Source organism: Fukomys damarensis, unplaced genomic scaffold, assembly GCF_012274545.1.
Source record: "Fukomys damarensis isolate Sample0158 unplaced genomic scaffold, DMR_v1.0_HiC HiC_scaffold_36, whole genome shotgun sequence".
Lineage (NCBI taxonomy): Eukaryota > Metazoa > Chordata > Mammalia > Rodentia > Bathyergidae > Fukomys > Fukomys damarensis.
Window position 1 is genome coordinate 29779061 of NW_022900948.1, and position 21647 is coordinate 29800707.

Genomic DNA, 21647 nt, shown 5'->3' on the forward strand with positions numbered 1-21647 from the left:
TAAGGAACTAGAAGAGGCTTTGGGGTTACAGTATTTCTTCTCTCCTTTTCTCTCTGTCTCTGGTCTCTCCCTCTCCTTCCCCTCATGACTGAACCCAGAGCCTTGGCACTGAGCTGCATCCCCAGCCCTCACCCCCCTTTTTGAACAGGACCATGCTAAATTTGTTAAGTTGCCCAGGCTGGGCTTGAACTTGCCACCTTCCTACTTCAGCCTCCTAGAGTGCTGGGATTCTAGGTATTTCCAGTTTACAGTGTTCTTAAACATTATGGGTTTCTTAGGCAGGGCTCCCTCTCTCCCTGATCCATTTCCGGGTGGGGAGAAGTAAAAAATTTATTCTGAGTCCAAAGTGGACTCCCATTTTCCTGGGGCTATTTTATCTGGCTCTGCCTAGAAGCCCCTGGCTGTAGAGAGATTTTGACCCCTATGGAAACTGCCCATGTACCTGTTTCCAGGGGGCCTGGTCTTCACCTACCTCACTTAGGGCTTTACTTACTGCTTTGCTTAGGATTGGCTTGTCACCTTGTCACCTTGCTGCCCTCTCTTGGTGATGAATTGTGCCTTGTTTGGCAATTTCCTTGCTTCAAGTCTGGGTTAAAGGGTCTACTTTGAACCCTGTGGTTGAGAGGTGGCATTAAAAGAGTGGGCTCTAGAGCCAGACTCTTCCCTTTCCTACCTGGGTTGAGTTACTTCACTTGCCTGTGCCTCTGTTGTTTTCACATGGGCCATGGAGGCTGTCCGCTCTGCCCCTTGGGGTTTTGAGAGAGCTGTGGGCCAGTGCTGTTAGGGAGCTACACCTCCCAGCCCTTGAGCTTACACATGGAAAACATTTGCATGGTGGCTGGCAAGCAGCATAAAGTTCTGTGGCTCTTGATGCCGTTACATGTGTTATATGGTTGCTTCTCTTAAAAGTGACAGCCTGCCTGGTGAGGCCAATTGCTTCCAGCGCGGGGAGTTTCCAACCAGCCCAGACCTATATCCAGATGAGTGCCCTGGTAGGGAGTTGCTGCTAGGTTCAGCCGGGTGGCTCCAGTGGTCAGGGTGGATGTGTTAGAGGAGGTGTAGCTGGTGTTTCTCTATCTCTGCTCAAGCCCTTCCCACCTCCTGGGGTGCCTGTTCTTCCTCTCTTGAGTTTTCACACTAAAGGTCCTTCTCCAGAATTCCCTCCCCAATAGCTCTGTGTCATCTTTTGGCTTCCAACTGAGCTCCTTGGCTGGAGGAGGAGGGGACAGCCCCCAGGCCCTCCCAGCTCTTCCCAGCTCCAGAGTGCTTGGTGGATGGTTGAGTTCAGGATCCTAAAGGGATGGGGAGGCTCTAGGAAAGCACTGAGGTCTCAGCCTGGGCCAGCAAACCATCTCTTAGTGCCGCTCAGCCCATGAGTGGGGACTGCCCCTCCTTGGCTCATGCTTCTGAGGTGGGAAATAACGGCCCCACCCAGGAATCAAATGACGCCCTCCTGAATTTCAAGATGGCAAAGGCAGTTGGAGTGGTGGAGAAAACCTGGATGTGTGCTGCTTCTTGTCCCTTGTCACAGGAAGGATCATGGAAAGGAGGAGACTTCTGGGATGGGCGACAGCTTCCTACTGGTTGATACTCCTGACTGCTTCTCCTGGGGATGTGATGCCAGCCTTCTTTGGGTCAGGATGACTTGCAGGCAAATGCCTCACAGTTGCCCATCACCCCCCAGTTAGCAAATGGAGTGGCTTTGCTCCAGAGACTGCCCTGTTCCCAGTGTCTGCCTCTTCCTCTTTTCCCAGGAAGCACTGCACACAGCCTCCTGGGTGAGACAGCTGGCTGTGCCTCAGCAAACCTCTGAGACACTTCAGCCAGTTGTAATGCAAATCTCACTTTTTGTTCCCTCAAAGGTTCTTCAGGAGACTTGAAATTCTGCTTGCTGTATCTAGCAGAGGTGAGTCTGTCTTTCTGAACCTGGTGCTTGAGGGAAGGTCTGGGGCTTGGAGCCTGGTCATGAGATTCTGATGCTGGGCTCCACACAGCCCTGCCGTGGTCCAGGTCAAGTTCCCAGCTGTCCTGCCCCGGCTGTCTTACCTGTATGTGAAAGAGATGGCGAGACCGTCCTGGGATGGCCCCTGAGATCTGCTCAGGACCTCTGGAGCCCCAGCACCTGCAGGTCTCATAATGAGGGTGCAGCCTGCTAGCCAAGCATCCTCTGTTTGTTTATTTAGTAACCTTCCTCTGGAGGTTGCCCTGACTCCTACACTTGCTCCTTTGGTCTTCCTCTTTCCCCCAGGAGTACTGCCCACAATCTCTCCTCCAGGATCTTGTCATTGTTCCCAAAGGCCCAGAGGTCCCTGTACCTTTACCTGGGCCAGAGAGTACAGGCTGAAGCAGATGTCATTATCTGTGTTTAGGACTGGATGCTTCTCACCCTGTCACTGATGCTCTTGGTTGTCTCTGTCTGCTCCAGAGTTTAGATGGGCAGTGCTCTGCCTTTGAGAAGCAAAATCGGGCAAACGACTCACGGTTTGATATGGTTTGGTAGATAAAATATCACAAAACCAGAGGTTTAACCAAAGAGGTCCTTTGTGATGAAACATTTGGGAGCCACTGAATCATACAAAATCTTTTCAATCTTCAGGGAATGTTTAATTCCCAACCTTGTGTCTGCTACGGTAATGTGTGGGTAGGGCGGTGTCTGTTCAAAGCTAGATTTATTAGACCGGTTCCTGCCCTTTGCCTCTGCTTAAATTTGCCTAACAGTGCTGAGAATGTGTTGCACTGGTGGGAGAATATAGTGGCCATAATCTGGGGATGGGCTATGGCCAAGAGTTGTTTGTTGTTGTTGTTGTTGTTGTTTAATTTTGAGACAGGGTCTTGTTGTATAGTTCAGGCTGATCTTGAACTCACAATGTAGCCCAGTCTAGCCTCACACTTGTAGTTATTCTCCTGCCTCAGCCTCCCCTGTGCTGAGATTATAGGGGTGCTATCACACCCAACGGTATGGCTGGCCTAGAGGAATACAGCCTTTTGAAAAGGAGGTTGTGCTCATCTGCTGTGGTGCACACCTCCAGTCCCAGCTACTTGGGAGGGTGAGGCAGGAGGATCATTCGTTTTGGGACCAGCCTAGGCAATTTAGTGGGACTCTGTTTTGTTTTTTTAAAAAGCCAAGAGTTGGGGCATATGCCTGTAATCCCAGCACTCTGGGAGGCTGAGGCAAGAGGATTGCAAAATTGAGCTCAGCATGGGCAATGTAGTAGTGAGACTATCCAGAAAAAAAACAAGTAAAAGGCTGTGGATATAGTTCAGTGCAAAGGCCCAGGGTTTAATCCCTAGTGGGGAGTGAGGTGGGGAGAGAAGTGTTTCTTCCATTTTCAGTTCTTGGCAAATAGGAGGCACAAGGCCTGGGGTGTATGAACTGACTCTTGCTGAGAAGTTCCCTTTGGGGAAGCCAAGGGTTCCAAAGAAGCAGTGCATATTGTCAGGGAAGAGCTGGGGACTCAGCCACCTGGAATGCAGACCTGAGGGCACCGGATGTTTTCCCCTGTGCCAGCCAGATCCCCGCCAGGGCATAGGGAGTGGCCAGTGGCGTCACTTCAGTGCTGGCAGTGTCTGGTTCCACAGAGCCTAGAGCAGGGTGCAGCCTAGAAAAGCTGTGAACTGGGCTGGGTTCCCCCACCCTGTGGAGCCTGCACTCTGGATTCCAGTTCTCTCCTCAGCCTCTGAAATGAGACTCTGACTTCTTTAATTCCAAGAGCTCTTCCTGCCAGGCTGGGTTTGTTTTTCCCAGAGAAAAGCACTTCTGCTCCATTGGATCTGTGACCTCCTGGCTGTCCAAAGATTGATGAAGGGATATTGATTTGGAGCCTTTTATTTCAGTAAAGTGCCAGGTGATCTGACCCTGCAGGGCTGGGAGGTTGAAACTCACAGGGAGCCAGAAGCCTTTCTCTTCTAATGGGCTGCTGAGAAGCAGGGAAGACAAGCTGCCTGCCTGCTCTGTAGCCTGGGATACTTTGATATGGGCGGGTTCGGACCCCATGGAGATTCTCAAGTGCACATCTTACTTAGAACTTCCCATAGGTGGATTCTTTTCATTACCTGACATTCAGGGATACCCCAAGAAGAAACCGGGGGGAAGTGTCGGGGTTTGGGGAGGTTTTTTCACTCTGCATTGAGAAAGTTCCAGTTCCTGGGTGATAGCAGCTCTGATTATTCCCAGCTGCCAGGTCCTGGGAAGGGTTGCCCTAAGCAGTCCTTGGCTCTGGGTCCCTAGTCCCCTGGATAGGTGTCCCTCAGCCCTTGCAAATCATAAGACAGATGCAGCCCATGCCTGGCTTTGGAGCACTCAGGGCATTGGATCAATGGACACATTGGTAGGGGACCATTCGGTCACCTGGAATCTAACACTGGCTCTGTTTTGTTTATTTAAGAGTGTGGCTTTGGAGTTAGGAAGACCTAGATTTAAATCTTGGCTCTGCCATTTCCTGAATGATCTGGGGGCGAGGTACACTCTCTTCTCTGACACAAGGCATAGAGGCTGACCATGCAGGGTTGTTGTAATGATTAAATGAGATTCAATAAGACACTGCCTCCAAGCACTTAGCACAGATCCTGGCACACAGTCCTCAGTGAATGGCAGCTATTATTATTGCCAGCTTCATGGCAGGAGGAAGGGCTTTTAATATTCATTTACCCTCCATTAGAGGCATTCACAAATGATTTATTGATCTTTTAAAAAAATTGAGAATAATGTCTCACATTCTTTGTAATGCATGTACACAGTTATACAAATACAGCAAGATCACAGGCTCTGGAAGAGGTAGAAGACAACTGAATCCTCTGTATGACTTAACCCTTCTGAGTCTTAGTTTGATGATTTGCAGAAGGGTGAACAGACTGTTCCTTCCTACCCACGTCAGGGCATCAGGAGAACCGAACTGAATGAGGGCATGCTTGTCATAACAAATGGACACACGACAGTCACAGCTGAAGGGGCTTCATGAAGATAAAACTAATCCGGGAACAAGGAGGTTGGGTAACATGGAGGTTGTAGAGAGGCCAAGAGGAGGTGGGTGTCTATTAGATTTGAGTGCTGTTAGATGGGGCTTGTGCAGCTGAGGGGTCTATATGTGGTTGACCACCCTGAACTAGGTGTGGTGTTTGAAGGCATTTGTGACAATGCCTTTGGGGCACCTTGGCTATGAAGCCTGATTATAAGGGCATGGTACAAGTCAGTGTTAAAATCAGCAAGATGGATTGAGTGAAGTGGTCCCTCTGTGGGAGAAGCCAGATAGGAAATGAGGCCCTACCAATTTTGACAGATTCAAGGAGATGGGAATTCAGCCTCCCTGCAAGGAGCTGGGTCAGTGCTCTTCCTCTTTTGGCCAGGCCAATCTTCAAAGCTCTGGCTCCTACAAATGTTTGTCTTTCTGTGACAGCCAGCCGCCCACCCTGGGCTAGGTCTGGATTTATGTCCTTCGGCCTAGAAGTCTTCTGGGTTCTGTAGCATTCTGAGGTTTTTAGCTCTAAGCCCTCAGAGCCAGAGAGCCAGTCCTGCAGTCTCCTGCTGAGACAGGCAGTGTGGTTTCCACCCCTGATTGAGAAAATGTGGCTTCCAAAGGAAGCTTTGGCCTCAGTGTCTTTAGAATCTCACTTACCATTACAAATGATCTGGTTACCACTCCAGGCAGAGCAAGATGGCCTACCAAAGGTGTGGTTCTTGTGGGTGTTAGCAAAACAGAGTAGTCTGTTGGAAAAAATACCAAAGCGCCACTAATAAAGTGCTTGGTACTCTGAGAGCCGTGGAGTGTGAGGGGCTGTCTCAGAATTAGGAGTATGTAGCTGGGTTGCTATGAAAGCATCCCTGGGGAGACTTTCTTACAGTTTTGTAGGGTAGGGACTGTCGTGTAGGACAGGGGCAGTTGTACAAAAAGCTGCCAGTGACTTCTGAGTTGCTTAGCAAATAAAAGGCCTAAGGTTTACTCTGATGGTTGATTGCCTCCAGGCCCCATCTGTAAAACAGCAGTCCTGTCAGCCCAGAGTGTGGCCTCCTCAGGTTCTGGAGATAAAATTCCAGCACGTGGTTCTCTAAGACTTGGAGTGTCCTGGGCTTATTGGCCCTGAGACTCAGGGAGGCCCATTGTTTTTCTGAGCCCCGATTTTCCTCTCCTATAAAATAGGAACAACAATCCATGCCCTCCCTACTTCAAGGAATTGTCAAGATTAAAATGAGATCATGGATGGAAAAGTGCTTTTGAAAATTGATAATTGGATAAAAAAGATTATTATTAAGGCAGAGTTTCTTCTTCAGAGCTACAGAAGACACTGAGGCTTTGAGAGATTGAGGAATTTGCTGCAGCCTACAGGGCTGATTGAAAGCACTGTTGGGAGACTCAGGGCAGGGCCAGCCATGTGCAGTGAGAGCTTTTCCAAACTGCAAGGGAGCGCAGTCCCCTCCTACTTTTCCCTTCACCAGAGCCACCATGAAACAGGAAGCAGAGGATTTTCTGGACAGTGCCCGCTCCACTGGGTTTTCCCTGCGATATCTTGGGATCTTTTGCTGGGTGGCATCCTGCACCTTCCCCTGCAGTGAGTGGGAAAGTTCTGGAATCATGGAGCCTTCCGTGGAAGAGGCAGGATTGCCTCATGTCCCCACCTAGTGCCCTGGGGCCTGCAGCAGGCAGGGCATTTTTTCCTCCTCTTCTCCCAGGCTTTTAGGAAGATGAGTTTCTGAGTACTTTTCCCACAGGAGAGGCTGGCACCCAGGGGAAACAGCATGGGGGTGGCCCCACTTGACACTCCCGAGGGCTGGATTGGATGCAGGGTAGAAAAATTTCCCAAATGTGCCATTAGATGATGTCAAGAGCTTCCTAGCGCAGGTGTTCGCTATCCTTTCTGCTGGGAACAGCTCCCAAGCACTTTACATTTTTCTTTTCTTTTGGTAGTAGGATACTGGGCATTAAACTCAAGGACTGCTGAGCTATACCCCAGGCTTTTTATTTTATTTTTTTTATTTTTGAGACAGGGTTTCTCTAAGTTGCCTGTACTGGCCTGGAATTTTCCATCTTTCTGCCTTAGCCTCCTGAGTAGCTGGGATCAGAGTTATGCACCACCACACCTGGCCCAACCTCTTTCCCTGCAGTCTGCTTCTGTTTTTCAGGCCTTAGCTCAAGCGTCAGAGCTCTTCTCTGACCTTTTCAACCTCCCCCTTTGTGATCTTGGTGGCATTTTCACAATTTGTAATATTGTTGACTTAATCGTTTATTGCACCCCCCCAGCCTAACCTCAAGGGCTTAGTCTTTTTACCTCTTTATGTCCTACCTTACATAGTCTCTTAAACATAGTACATGCTCACTAAACATTTACTAAATGAACACATTGCTGAATAATAGCAATAGCTACTATGTGCACAGCTCCTGGGATTGTTCTCATTGCCTGTCCTCCTAATGGCTCTGGGATGTAGGCGACATCATTATCAATCCCACTTTACAGAAAGCTCCCCAGGTTGATGGCTAGGAAGTGGCAAAGTCTGTCTAACTGCAAAAGGAAGAAGGACTCATAGGAACCAGGTCTTTTTCTCTGTTCCAAGCCCTCCGGCTTGTGCTGTTCATTCTCTGGCTGAGCTCATGAATCGCAGCCCCGTGAGGTTATAATCAAATTCTTCGGAGCCAGAAAGAGCTTGTCATCCCCTAGTCTGAGTGTTTGGTGGGGGTTGGTAACCCTGGGCTCCTGGCCCCGCCCTGCCTGCCCACTGCATGTCCTGAATGCTCAAGGGGCCCACTCCCTGGTACTGTGCCAGCGCTGCCCTGGGTTTGACCTCGCATCCCGGAAGTTCCTCTAGCAGCCAGAGCTTTCTGAGGCCAGCACTTGCATGCGTGGTGCTAGACCCAGATGAAAAGTGCCTCCTAGAGGGAGTTTCTAGTCTAGCTGGTGGCGTTTAAACGACAGCGGTGCCAGAGATATTGCTGTGCTCAATGGGGCTGACTGGCCATTGATGAGACCCTGCTCACATGGTGGGCAGTGGTGGGCTGCAGAGGGGCACAGGGCTGCCTCCCAAGCGTGTCTGGAAGGGACTTGAGTTGTTGCTTCAGTCCTGTTGGTGTGTCCGTTCAACCCATCTAACCTTGATTCCAGGAGTGTGGTGAGAGGGAGAGGGGTCCTGTGAGCTGTGGGAAGGTCCTGGCTCCATAGAACATCAGCGGGAAGCCTTGGCACTCTCGGTTCTCCCATGCTCCCCAGCTGTGGTTCTGTGCTGCTGGTGGGGGGGTGACCTCATCATCTCTGGCCTGAGCTCTCCACAGGCTTCTATTGTGTGGGGAGCCACTGCTTCCCTCCCCTCCCCCAACGCATGGGCCTGTGGCTCCCTAGCTGGCCCCCAACCGATCCCCTGCTGCTCTGGCTGCCTCTGTGTCACCTGGGATTAGTGTGCATTTATGGCTGTTAGTGGACGCACCCTTCCCCGCTACAGCCTCGCCCTCTGGAGCCCGGGATGGGCTTGGACCCTGGAGCCCCTCAATCTGAGCAGCCCTGACCATCCCTTTCTCTGTTTTCCCTGACGTCAGAAGGCAGAGTGCTTATTCACTTTGGAGGCACACTCGCAGGAGCAGAAGAAGAGAGTGTGCTGGTGCCTGTCGGAGAACATCGCGAAGCAGCAACAGCTGGCAGCCTCACCTCCCGAGAGGAAGGTAAGGTCCTTGCCAGTGGCTGTCGGCTGTCGCTCTTGCTTCCTTGCTTCCCCAACCTGGCCCTTGAGCTTCCCAGCTGAGCTAAGGGTCAGCTCAAGCTCAGCCTGTGCAGCTGGGCTACGTGCTCTTGGCAAGGGGCCTGTGCCCTAAGGTTTCTCCCCCTGGGCTTTTCCTTAGGTCTGTTGAGTGGGTTTGACAATGCTTGGGTAGAGCAATGGACCCGAAATGACCTTACCCCATCAGTTCTCAGATCTGCTCTTTGGTTTGCCAATGGCAAGGTTTAATTTGGGCCAGCCTTCCTGCTGCTGCCTGGCAGGCGGCCTCCTTCTGCCATTGGGGAAGCTATGCCCGGGGCCAGCACATTTGTGTTTAACACTGGCCCGAGGCAGATGTAATTGAGGGGTTGTTTGCAGCAGAAACTGTCATAGTTCAATGTAGGTCAGAGTCAAGTGGAACCACATTTGGACTGCTAGGGGCTGGGACTGGCCAGCTGGAGTGTCAGGGAAGATTAGAGACTGATGGGGGAGAGGCTGATGTGGGCCAGGCACTGCTCAATGGCTGTGGGGGGCGATGGGATGGGAGGTGGATCTTTGACACCCCGATGCCTGCCACAAGGCAGTTATATGTTTCCATTTGTGAGAGTTCAGGTCCCCTTTCTTGTTAAAAGTGCTGACTATCGGGGGATTTGGTGTGGTTGCTGCAGAAGTTGCCAAGTTAGTTGCTTTGCCAGATCTGAGGGAAGGTAGGAAATAAGAGGGGGTTGCAGTCTGTGAATTTGCTGTCCTTGTTGCTTCTCAGTGTGTCAGGCCCAGTGTGCCACTGAAAGGGGCATTGGATGAGAGGTGGGAAACAGGTAGGTGGCTACCAGTCTCTCCTGCAGCTCCCCAGCACATTGAGAAAGGAGCGAGACTCTGAGGATCACAGCATCCCAGACTTTGAAAGTTAACTTGTTTTACACCGGTCAGGGACAAGGATGAGGGAAGACAGTAAGACCCTTGAGTCAATTTTGCAGCTACCTGGCAGTGTGACCTCGGGCAAGTCACTCTACTGCTCTGTTCTTTCTAGTTTGGGGATATTAGTTCCTCCCCCAGAGAGTTGTAAGAATTACAGGAGAAGATGTATATATAGCTCATAGCGCAGTGCTTGGCATGTAGTAGGCTCACTTGACCATCTTTGGGGTTTACACTGCCCCTGCCAACCACCCAGGGTACACTGGCTAGGCCCACTGTCAGGTTTCTCTTCTGTGCAGAGACTTGTCACCATGGCTACGGTCTCCTCTGGCCCATTGATCTGGAGTTGGCCACTGTCAGAGTCCAGGCTGCTCTGCCTTCACTGGAGCAGCTCCTGAGATGTCCAATGTCTGAACATGTGCCAGCCCCCCATCTTCCTGCCCACTTTCTTTTCTTTGGGCTTTGTTATTTTTGCGGGGAGGGAGTTCTTTGAGCCTGGGCTTCAGAGTTCACTGCGTCTGGAGGTGTTGGCCATGGCCTTGCAGTGCCTAGGAGACTGTCCATCTGAGGGTACAAGGCTGTGGGATCCTGGGGGCAGGCGGGTCTGAGACAGGCTCTGGACCCTGCAGAGCTGCAGATGTGCCTGGCTGACCCTGGAAAGGCTCCAGAGCTACACCAAGTTATGTGGGCCTTCTGGGCAGGCAACAGTTTTTTCAAAATGAGGTTAGTGAAGAGGCCATTTGCTGGGCAGCAGAAAGCAAAGCCGGCCTAACTGCTGAGACAGCCTCAGAACCACTCCCAGGGCCTGAGACTGAGCTGCCCTGACTTACATGCTCCCTCAGCCCACCCTCCTTATGTGGCAGTAATGGAACTGGGGAATCTTACTGCTCAGTCTTCCCATCCCCACCTCCTCTGCACTCAGAGTATTAGCAATTTATTCTTTCCAGTTACTTTCCGAAAGCTTCTTGAGAGAAGTTCAGTAAATATAACTCTCCAGCCATATATCAGTCCAGGAATATGTTAGTGACTTTAATGAGTAGGCCCAGGTAGTTGCCTAGCCTGCCTGCCCTTTCATCTACTTTTGCTCAGCTCCAGGGTGATTGTGAACCTCCTTCATCCACCTGTGTTCGGCCTCAGGGTGACCCTGCACCTCCTTCACAGTCCTCCAAGGGACCAGAGGAAGGCTACGCAGAGCTAGTTCTCGCTTTCCAGGCATAAAGGTCCTGCTTGACTGATGCTTTGAGTACTGGCTGAGCCGTGTGCCTGTCAGTCGCCTTGTGTTCCTTGGGGAATGCTTTGCCACCTTTAGGATAAGGGAAACTGTTGCCGAGGTTCTCACCCACTTAAATACCTCCCAGGGAAAGGGGGGTTCATGAGGCAACTCCGCAAAACCCTACTCCTTTCAACAGTGTTGCTAATCCTTGAGATGGGGGATTCTGTGCCATCTCAAATTCACAAACTATATAAATGTGACTTGCCCTGAAAATGACATAGATGGTTATTGGGGAGAATGGAGGGAATAGAGAAAGGTGGGCTCAAAGAACAACAGAAGGGCCTGAGTGTCACTATCTGTTATGTAATCTTTGGCAACCACTTCCTGCCATAGCCTCAGTTGGTCCCATTAGCACTGGTCAAGTAGCTGTTTCCAATTTTTCAGGCTTTGGGATTATGAAAGCTGAGAGCCTTGGCCATCCAGTCTCCATCAGGAAACCATACCCTGAAGAGTCCTGCATGACTTGACTTTTGTGACCTGTGCTTCCTTTGGGATGGGGGTAGGGGTTGGGGCAGACATAGGTTTTCTGGGCTGTGTCTGAGGGGCCAGTGGCCTATGACCTGATAGTGTGGGGTCCCAGCTGTGGCAGAATGGACTCCTGAGGCAGGTGTAGCTGCTCTGCATGCCTTCTCGGGGTTGTGTTGCCTTTCTCCTGTTTGCTCTTAGTGACCACTACAGGTAGGGCTTTTTTGTAGAAATAAATGACTGGCAGCCTCTTCTGTCCCAGCTGCCCTTCTCCTGCTCAGCACTCCTTCTTCCCCTTCAGAGCTCTGGACCTCTCTTGCTTTTTCGTTGCCTGTCCCTGGAAGGCATCCACCTTTTATCGTAGTCCTGGATAACTTGTACTATGCTCCCTGCACTATACTCTGAGCACTGCTAGGAAGCTTCTCATTTTGATTGACTCAGAGCTGGTCCCCCTGTGGCCAGTATGGTTCCAAGCGGGGCAGCAGGGAGAGGGGAAGATAAGCATTATTTTGGCTATTCAATCAAATATACACAAAGAATGCATTCTCCCCCAACTGGTTTAGGTCCTTTGGGGTCACACTGATGAGTGAAACTTGGTCTTTGTCCTCACAGAATTCTCCTAAGGGGGTGAGATGATGAAGGCATCAGGGTGGTGATCCAAGCATTAAAGGCCATGCCTGCAGATCTAAAAATGGTCTGGTGGGGCAGGTCCTAGGTGTCATTCAGTGTCTTGCTGCGTAGCTCCATGTACACAGGCTAGACTGAGCTCCAAGAAGCCTTCTGAGTGCAGCCCTCAGGGGCAAGAAGGTAGTGGGGTGCGATGCAGCTGGACTGGCCCCGTCCTCAGGGTGGACCCCGGGCACTGCAGGATCCATGGTGGGAATACACCACCATGTCACACTGTGGGAATACACCACCAAATCTGTCACACTGTGCTCAGATCACTAGTCGAGGAGACAAATATGCAACAGTTCAAAACAACACGGTAGTAATGTGACCTCAGGCAAACCACCTGGCCTGTCTGACACTCAGGCGTTTCATCAGTAAAGTGGGGGGATCAAGGGGGTTCCTGTGAGGATTATACTTGTGATGTGTTGGGCAGAGTGGTGCGTGAGAAGACCTCTGGGAGCTATCCTGCTCTCATTCTGTCATTGAATTGTAAGTGATGTCTACAGAGTAAGAGTCATCTGGTGTCCTGGTTTATGAAAGTTCATGCTGGTGCTCTGAGCACATCTGATGACTGCTCCATGCCATTTCCTGGTAGCTACCTGCTGGATTCCAGGGCCCAAGCAGGGAAACCTGAGGCCTCCTGGATCTGCCCTGGCTGTGAGACTTTTCCTAGATGAGATGCTGAGGTATGTGGCACCTTGTCATCTCCTCTCTGACAGCTAGAGATGGGCCTCAGAAATACCAGGTACTGAGTACCTTAAAAAAGAACAGAGGCAGGTCTTGGAGTCAGGCAGCCCTTGCCTGAGTAGATAGCGAGCTAATTCCAGTTCTGTCTGGTTCCACAGAAACTCCACCCTTACGGCTCTCTCCAGCAGGAGATGGGGCCAGGCAACTCCACCAATGCTACCCAGGATAGAAGCTTTACCTCATCAGGACAGACTCTGATTGGCTGAGCAAACCCAAGGGCGGGACTCTGCTTCTGGCAACTTAACCCTTTCTGGGGGCATCCCTTACCACACAGTAACCTCACCTCAACTGGACCCAAAACGGAGAACCAAGATGGTGGGCCTAGGGTCATCTTCAGGGAGTGGTCCTGAGGGTGTGTGTGTGGACTGGCAACGGGAGAAGCCCTATGGGCATGTGCAGACTGGCAACAGGAAGTTTCTGATGGAGAAGCATTATTTTGGCTGGATGGAGAAGACTCAGAAGCTTGTTTCCTCCAAGGAGAAGGAGGCTAAATGGCATCTTAGGCACCCACCTTGGGGGCAGCAGCAGATTGGGAAAGGTCACCCCAATGGAGAACAGTGCCATGACCTGCGCAGCCCGAAGACATCTCCACCCATTCACTCACTCTTGGACACATTAATTTGTTCGTTCAATGGATATTTGGGGGCATCTCTTTGGTAGTAGGCTCTGTGCTAGGAACTTGGGGGATACTTTGGAGAACCAGATGGGCATGGCTTCTGCTCTCATAAAGATTCCAGCCCTAGTAGGGAGTGAGCATTAAATAAATCAACACCAGCACACACGTGATCACACCCTGGGAGAGCAAATGCCTTTAGAGGACATTGTATCTAGATTGCTCCTTGTAAGGGTACAGCTAAGGAAGGACATAGCTTGTAAACTGAGACCTATGGGCTGGAAAGGAGCAAACCAGCCAAGGATTTGGGAGAAAGCATTCCAAGTAGATGGAACAGCATGCAAGAGTTCTTGGGATGGGAAGGGGCTTGGTGTGCTGGAGGAGCTAGGAGAGGGCAGTGTGGCTATAGCCTAGTGAGGAGGAAGGAAGGAAGGCCAGGTTGTGTAAGACTCAGGTGGTGAATATTTTAATGATTTTATTCTAGATGAAGCAGGGAGCCATGAAAGGCCTTTGAGGGAGTGACACAATCTCAGGAACATTTCTGCAAGCTCTGAAGGTAGATAGGAGGGTATCAGGTGAGCATTGGATCAGTTAGGGAGCCCCACAGTCCATCACCTATGGGGTGATGGTGCCTTATCCTGGAGAGTGGCTGGGGTATTGGACATGTGAATGCCAGACTCTGGGATGAGAAGAGATTCCTTCTCCTACTCCACCACTGCCCTCATCCTTCATCTGGTCTTGTGAATGAGATTTGGGGCCCTCCTTACAGAGAGCCTTCTGGCCAGCCTGAACTAGGGACCAGTGCTGAGTTTAGGGAGAGTTTCTGGAGTTGGGGGTGTGCAGTACTCAGCCTGGTCCCCAGGTCTCTGCAGGGGTTGCCTGTACTACCTCTCTCTCCGTCCTGTGCTTGGCTGTCATATGGGGAGCTGGAACTCAGTGCTCTGACAACTCACTTGTTTTTCTTTCTGTGGGACTCTAAGGGTCAGGGATGAGGGCTGGGTGTGGCTCAGCAACTCTTGCAGAGAGTGTAAAGTGAAAGGAAGACCTACCAAGGGCCAGGAATGAGAGCCCAGCCTACTTGCTGCCTGCTGCAGCCCCAGCTAGAACTCAGGGTCGGGCAGCTCTTACTTCTAACTGCTAAAACCTAGGAGGAGGGAAATCCACAATTACAGATGAGAGACATGTTTTATGTACAAAAGAAGTCTAAATGATGGGGTCATTTGCATAGTAAACGAGATAAGAGAGGGTGGAGAGATGGTTCAGGTCAGAGAAATCCCTAACCATGGACAAGCTCTATGTTGTGTACGATCTCAGTGTCTTTAGAGACGATATTTGTGCCCTTGAGAGTTTGCTCAGCTGAACACCAAAAACGATGCCTTAGAAGAGAGGATGTTTCTTACCTTCCATATAGGAAAAATCAGACATATTGGTACAACTGTTTAATAGGGGGTGGGATGCCCCTGCCCAGCAGGGAGACAGATTCTACCTGGATGGGGAGAGATGGTTTACAGCATCTCTGCCTGCCAGGGCTTGGCCCACAGGGTGAATCTGAGCAGCTGAGCTGCTGGGTCTGCGGAGACAGCAAGCTGCACTTTGATTTCATTTGATTCTCTTATAAAATGACATTAAGGGGAATGTGAGACATGGGGGAATCGCCTGTCTGGGAAGGCAGTAAGCTTGTCTGTCCTGAGCCTGGTGACCTGCCTCTGTCCACAGATAGGTTTAGAACACAGGCACTCTGAAATGGAGAATCTGAATGCAGCAGCCAGCCCTGGGGACAGGACGTTCCTCCCAGTTTTTTCTGACACTCTCATCAAGGTTCCAGGCCCACCGGCCGGTGGGGAAGTGGACACCGCTCTTGCTGGGCCTTGGACTTGTTTGCCCAGCAATTGTGGTGAGCCACAGCACCATTGCTGTTCTGCCTCGTGAATTGATTCTTCTCATTTGGCTCCACGGGCTTGTGAAGATGAAATACGGCCTGGTGGCCATTGCTCTGCAGCATCCTGGGCTGTCCCAGCTGTTCAAGATGATGAAAAAGCTATCGAAATTGCATGTGAGAGTCATAATCACGGGAAACATGGTCGGGCCCCTCCCCACCCCATAAATCACACTAAGAAGCACACAATGGCCTCTTTCCTGATGGGCCCAGGAGTTGGGAGGATGGAAGAACAACCATGTATTGTCAAAAAGGCCATCTGTGCAATTTGAATACAAAGTGGCCCTTTTAGTTCCCCACACACCCTCTAATCCTGTTTTCATGTGTTCTTACATCTCGGACTCTAGGTCTCTTGAAACACTCATTTCTGTGCTGTCATGCCTGGGTCTCCTGGCCCTTCAGGAGTTGGGACTCATGGACCTTTAGGAAATAATGACACTGATTTGTGTACGTCTTTTTCTTAATTCTTTATTGTAATGTTATTTTTTTTTCTCCTAAATTCTGCCACCAAAGCCGTAATTTGTCACACAGGGTACCAAGGCATCAAGAAGGTTCTGCAAAGGGAAGATGCAGGCAGTTGTGCAATATGGGAGGGTCCTTCACAGTGAGAACCCCACGGCATGTACTTTGGAGATGGCAGCCAGGGTTCCCAGGCATCATTTCCCCTAAGCCTCCTGGCAAACTCAGTTTATGGACAAAGGTGCCCAGGCTCTGAGAAATTAAATGACTTATCCTAGGTCACACAGCTGGTAGGTGGCTGAATTAGTCCAGAAGCTGAGGTTTTCCAGACTGATCCATTACTCTTTCTAGATGTAAAGCTTTGCTTTTAGGAATAGAAATAGAGAAGTCATTCCTTTTATCCACGAAGAGTCAGGAGGCTGATACCAGTGCGTACTAGAAGTGGTGGCCCATCTAGCTGTAGAGGGAACACTTTTTGGACAAGTAAAATGAAATTCCGTATTCTCCATTTGGTGGAGAAGAACTTCTAGTGTTCATTTTCCCTGCGGGGTGGCGCAGGCTGGAAAGATCAGTTGCTGCCGGCAAGAGGTAAAAATAGTCTGATGAGACTGAGCTCCTAAGATGGGCTCCCAGGGGTGCTGGAATGGTTGGGTTGTGCTCTTCCCCTTTAGAGATTGGCATTTAAGAGGATCAGCTGATGCAGAAATGTTGTCAGAGGTAGAAGGGGGCAGCTTCGGGCTCATGCCTGGCTGTCTTAGCATCAGCACCAAGAGGCTTTGACCTGAGCTCAGTTGAGAGTCCGCTGTCACTGGCTCCTTCCGCAGGATTTTGTGCCCAGATTTTGCTAATTGGCTGACTTAAGATCTCAGCTCTAAGTGTCTGAGAATCAAATGGATTGGATTTCAGCTCTCCCTCCAAAGGAGCAAACCTCTTTTCTCCAACAAGCGCAATTGTTTTCCAGGCAGCCTGCAGCTTCCCCGCCTCTCTCCCTTGATGCTGGTCTGGCTGTGGGCAGACTGCCTTCTTTGCCGACTTGCTCTTCTTTTTGCTGGTAAGGAACAGAGAACAGCTCTACCCACTCCTGTCGTGCTCTTGTCTTTCCCAAGTCTGTCTCTGACAAGGGCTGCTTGCCGTCCCTCCCAGCTGCTCCCAGATCTTTGCTTTAGGGTAGAGTGACAACACTAGGTAATTTACCAGGCACTCATACTGTGAGCCAGGGCTGGAGTCCAGCTTTTGACACACATTGTTTCTTTTTATCTCCACTATAGCCTTATGAGGCTCATTATCCTGTTACAGGTTTACTCCCATTATACCCACTTTATAGATGAAGATGTTGCATCTTAGAGAAGTTAAGAAATTTGCCCAAGGTCGCACAACGGGTAGGTGGTTAGGATCCCAAGCCAGGGCAGCATGGCCCTGACTCTTCTTTTGACTGCTGGGAGGGACTGGGGAGGCTGGGCAGGCACAGTCCTACCTAAAGGCCATCACAGGAAGCGTGATGATCTATATAAAGCCCAGGTCTCCACTTGGCTCTCCAGGCTCTCTTGGCTACTCTGCCCTTCTGCTTTGTTCTTCAAGCCTGGCCACACAGGACAATTTCACCTTCTCCAAAGTCCCTGTGCCCATTCATATGGAGGCTGTTCCTTCTGCCTGGATGGCCTGACCATCTCTGCTGACCTTACAAGGTGCAGTCTTCAAAACTGGAGGGCCAACACCTTTCTTAGGTACACACCAGAAGCCTTTGCTTCCCCTTATGCTTTCCCAGAGGGTTTTGTTCATCCTCAGCGTAGTGTGTCAGGCAGATATACAAAGAGTGATCAAAATATACAGTGAATGGGGGTCTCAAAGCAAAGTCCAAGCATATGGTGGATTCTTTGTATTGCAGCTGAAATTTTCTTCTAGAAGGAAGATGGCAAGTCAGAAAGTCCAAGGTTGGGTAGGGAGGAGGTCCCAGGAAAGGAGGACAGGCTGCTATGAGAAGGAAAGTATGGAAACACTAGGTCTCTCATGAGTTAGCAGGGTTCTATACCAATGGATCTCTTCACTACACTCTACGTTTATGCTTGATGTAAAAAACCCTTATGCGTGCATTATATAAGATGTGATCAAAATATCAATGAACATTTAAGTTAAAATTTATTACATTAAAAGACACATTGTCATTAATCTCCCTCAAAATATTTTCCCTTGCTTCCTGAACACTTGGCCATTTTCTGAAGCCGTTCTGGAAGTTCAGTTTTGTAAATGTCTTTATGGGGCTTGATCAGAAATGCAGTGAATGCTGCTGCCAAGTGCCATGCAAAAGAGAGGCGGGCTTATAGAAACATTATGGTATGTCCTCATCCAGTTCATCCACCAGATCTGGTACTAGGTGACTGCTGGTTCTTCTCTAAAGTCAATATGACTATGAAAGGGAAACATTTGGAATCAATGCAGGGCACTGAGGGACTCAAAACAGTGTAACTAAAGACAATCATGAAAGAGCACTTGCAGAACTGCTTTGGAATATAGCAAAAATGTGGGATAAATGTGTTCAAAGTGAAGGGGATTAATGGCAAAGTGTCTTTTACTATATATTTTTTAATTTGAGCATTTACTGGATATTTTGAACATGCCTCATACACTGCCTGCAAGACTGGGAGCTGCCTAGGAGCAAGTGGAGGGTAGGTTTGACTTGTCTTTGATTCTGTTGTTGCCTGGTCCATAGTAGGTGCTCAGTAGATGTTGGAGAATTGAGTTGGATTATTCAGTTCAACCCTCCTATGTTTAGAATATAGATGAGGAAACAGGATCTAAAAGGGGAACTGACCTGGCCAAGTTAGTATCAGAGCCAGGAGTAGAACTCAGATCAGCTGACTCCCTTGGCTGAGAGCTTTTTCTGTTACCCCATAGCTGTGCAGCTGCCGCAGCAAGGATGGATCCCTCCCCCATTTGGCTTATGATGTAGTCTGGCCAAGTTCACATCAGGGTCATGGGTAACATATTCCCATGCTGACATGGGCATCCCTTGAGAAAAAGATGCCTCATAAGAACGGGAGCTATGTTTCTCTTCTCCACATTGTGGGGCTCCCCTCTCCCTGAGCCTTTTGCCTCATAAAATCAGTAAGATTCTGAAACAAGAGCGGTCAAGAGACTTACTGTGTGACCCAGGTGAATAACTTCACATATCTTGTCGTTTCTTTCTTACCAAAAAAGCACAAAACAAAACAAAAACAAAAAACGAAGGAGCTGAATTCCAAATGCTCTCCAGGAATCACCAGATCCCAAACTATTGGGATAAAACAATAAGGGTCAGAATAGAGAAAAAGTGGAGACCCTCTCTAACCTTTCCAAATAACTACCAGTTTATGGCATCAAGCTAATTTTCAAGTAGAGTATGTACTAATTTTTCATTTCTAGTGTGGTTAGAAGTCTCTTTCAAAAGTTGCCATTGAATTTTTTTATTGCATTTAGCACCCATCTCTTATACTATTCAGACAACATGACTCTAGATAAATTTTCTAAAAAGATGTCTTAAATGTTAGAGGTTTTCAATTTTGGTTTAATTCTATTATTGCAATATAGTTTTTCTACGCTTTTGTCTTGGTGGAAGAACATTGAGGGTTAAGCAGGATTGCCTAGGAAAGTGGCCACTGTTTATGACACAGTTGCAAAGGGAAAATGTGTTCTGAGCCCTGTAATCAACTCTCAGAAGACTTTAGGAACAAAATCCAACATGTAGCTAAAAGCAGAGACAGTATAGCACTGAAGCTAAGTAACTAGAAATTTGGTAGAACCATAAAATCTTTGAATGGGAACTGAAAAGCTTCCCCTAAGAGACGTTAAGACCAGACAGAGGCTAGAACTTAGCCAAGGGCTCAGAATTGGTGACGGAAAGTTGGTGGTGTGGAAGGGACGCAGATGGCCTTAGATGATTCTCCTGATCTCACTCAGCAACCTTTTGTGCTGTGTTGTAAGCTACCACTTTGGGCTGTAATGGAAATGGTGAGAAACCAGTCCAGCTAATAGGGAGGGGAGAGGTTGTCTAGCCAGCTGTCTTGTCTAGAAATTCCTGGCTCACTCTTGCTGGAGTGTAATGAATGGGCTGCTATGTTTTACCTGGAGCTTGCAACGCAGTGGGACTTGTGGAGACGCTCCCCGTGGTGTGTTCTGAAAATAGCAGTGGGACAGAGCTGAGGGGAAGAAGAGGGAGCTCCTTGGGGAGCTGGGTGGGGATGCCTGCCCCCTTCTTCTTCCTGCCAGGCCCTATGTAAGGAAGTCCCACAGATTTACAGACTCCAGGTCTGGGAGGGCCTTGGAGCCCACACCCGCCTCCTCACACCAACCAGGAGACACAGAGGAGGAAAGGACTGGCCAGCAGTCACTGGGCTGGAGCCAGTCCCACAAGGCGCCTATTTTCCTCCTGCTATTTCAGGGGGCTGCCTCTGGGTGCAGAGCGCATGGGAACTCCTGGGGCCGGATGTGGTTGGGCTTCCTGAGAGTCGCCCAGCAGGCGAGGAGTCCCCTGGCCAGTTCACCCTGTGCCCTGACCTCAGCCAGCTGGCCTTCAGCGCCATGCCTTCCGCTTGTTGAGTCCCCTCCCTTTCTGACTTGTCCTCCTGTCGCCTCCTGCGCCAGCTGCAGGAAAGCAGGATAGGGGCCAGCATAGAACCGGCCTGCAAGAGAGAGGGCCTCAAGGCTCAGGTCTGTCCTTTGCCCTTCCCAGGAACAGGCGGAGGCAGCTAAGGGGCTGGAGGCTCCAGCACCAGCTGTGCCACTCATCAGCTAAGGGGTAACTGTGAGGCAAGGTGGGAGCACACACCACACACACTGTCTCTTTCTTTTTTTGTACCAGGGATTGAACTCAGGACTTTGTGCTTGTGAGGCAAGTGGCAGCACCACTGAGCTAAATCCCCAGCCCTACACACTATATGTTGTGATGATCAGATGGAAAGGTTGTGCCAAGCGTCTCTTAGCTGCCTGGTGGGGAGTAAATCCTCAGAAATGGAGCGACCCTCATGACATCAAAGGGTGAACACGTGTCTGACTGTATCCCCCTTCCTCCGGGTCTCCTTCCCTCAGAGCCTGGCAGAGTTATGGTTGGTATTTCAGAAATGCAATCGACTTTTTTGTTGCATTGCAAAAGTAATTTGTGTAATAATGTTTATTATAAAGAAAACATTTAATACAGATGAGCCAGGAGAAGGAAATTAGGTTGATCCCTAATTCCACAACCCAGAGATAACATTTTGGGGTGAATCTTATCAGGTTGCTTATATACACATGTATCTTATTTGTAAAACAGGGTTACTGGTGCAACTTTCTAACCTGCTTTTTTTCCTTTTGGCAATGTGGTGTACCCATGTTTCCCTGTCAATAAATGTTCTTCCGTGACATCATATTCAGTGCCTGAATATGATTCAGTGCTTGTCTCCCAGCTGCAGAGCATTTCATTGTGTAGATGAAACATACTTTATTTAGATTATCTCCAGTAGTGCAACATTCGGGTTGTTTCCAATTTTTTCTTTTTACAAAAACCCAAGGAAAAAAAAATCCTTGCAGGTACATCTTGGTATCCCCAGCATCCAGCTCACCACCTGGTGCATGTTTTATGTTCAATAAATACGTGTTGAATGAGTGAACAATTTGTTGAAATCAATTCCTGGTAGTGGAATTTCTGGGGGAAAAGGTGTGTATTTGTAAAATAGATTCTGGACCCATTGCAAAATCGTTCTTCAGAATGACTGTACCATTTCTAATCCTGGTTTATGCAGAGCAGCTCACTTTGCTTTGCCTAAGTCAGTCTTTCCCTTTTTAGCAGGGAAAGTCCTGCTTCCTGGGAAAGGGAGAGGTCTCAGTAAGGGAACGTCTATTTCCCTGTACCCTCTTCGACACTGTGTGTCGTTACTTTTTTTTT

The 21647-nt window shown here is 49.5% G+C and overlaps 1 protein-coding gene across 5 annotated transcripts in view; it reads left to right on the forward strand.

Moving 5' to 3' along the window:
- Positions 1-21647, forward strand: part of Rgs3 (regulator of G protein signaling 3) — a 97480-nt gene extending 75833 nt beyond the window's left edge. For all 5 annotated transcript variants that reach the window (XM_010639408.3, XM_010639412.3, XM_010639410.3 and 2 more), the window contains 3 exons: positions 1863-1906; positions 8517-8639; positions 12842-21647. In XM_010639408.3, the coding sequence (XP_010637710.1) occupies positions 1863-1906; positions 8517-8639; positions 12842-12949 (275 nt within the window). In that variant the 3' untranslated portion in view covers positions 12950-21647. The remainder of the gene's footprint in view (positions 1-1862; positions 1907-8516; positions 8640-12841) is intronic.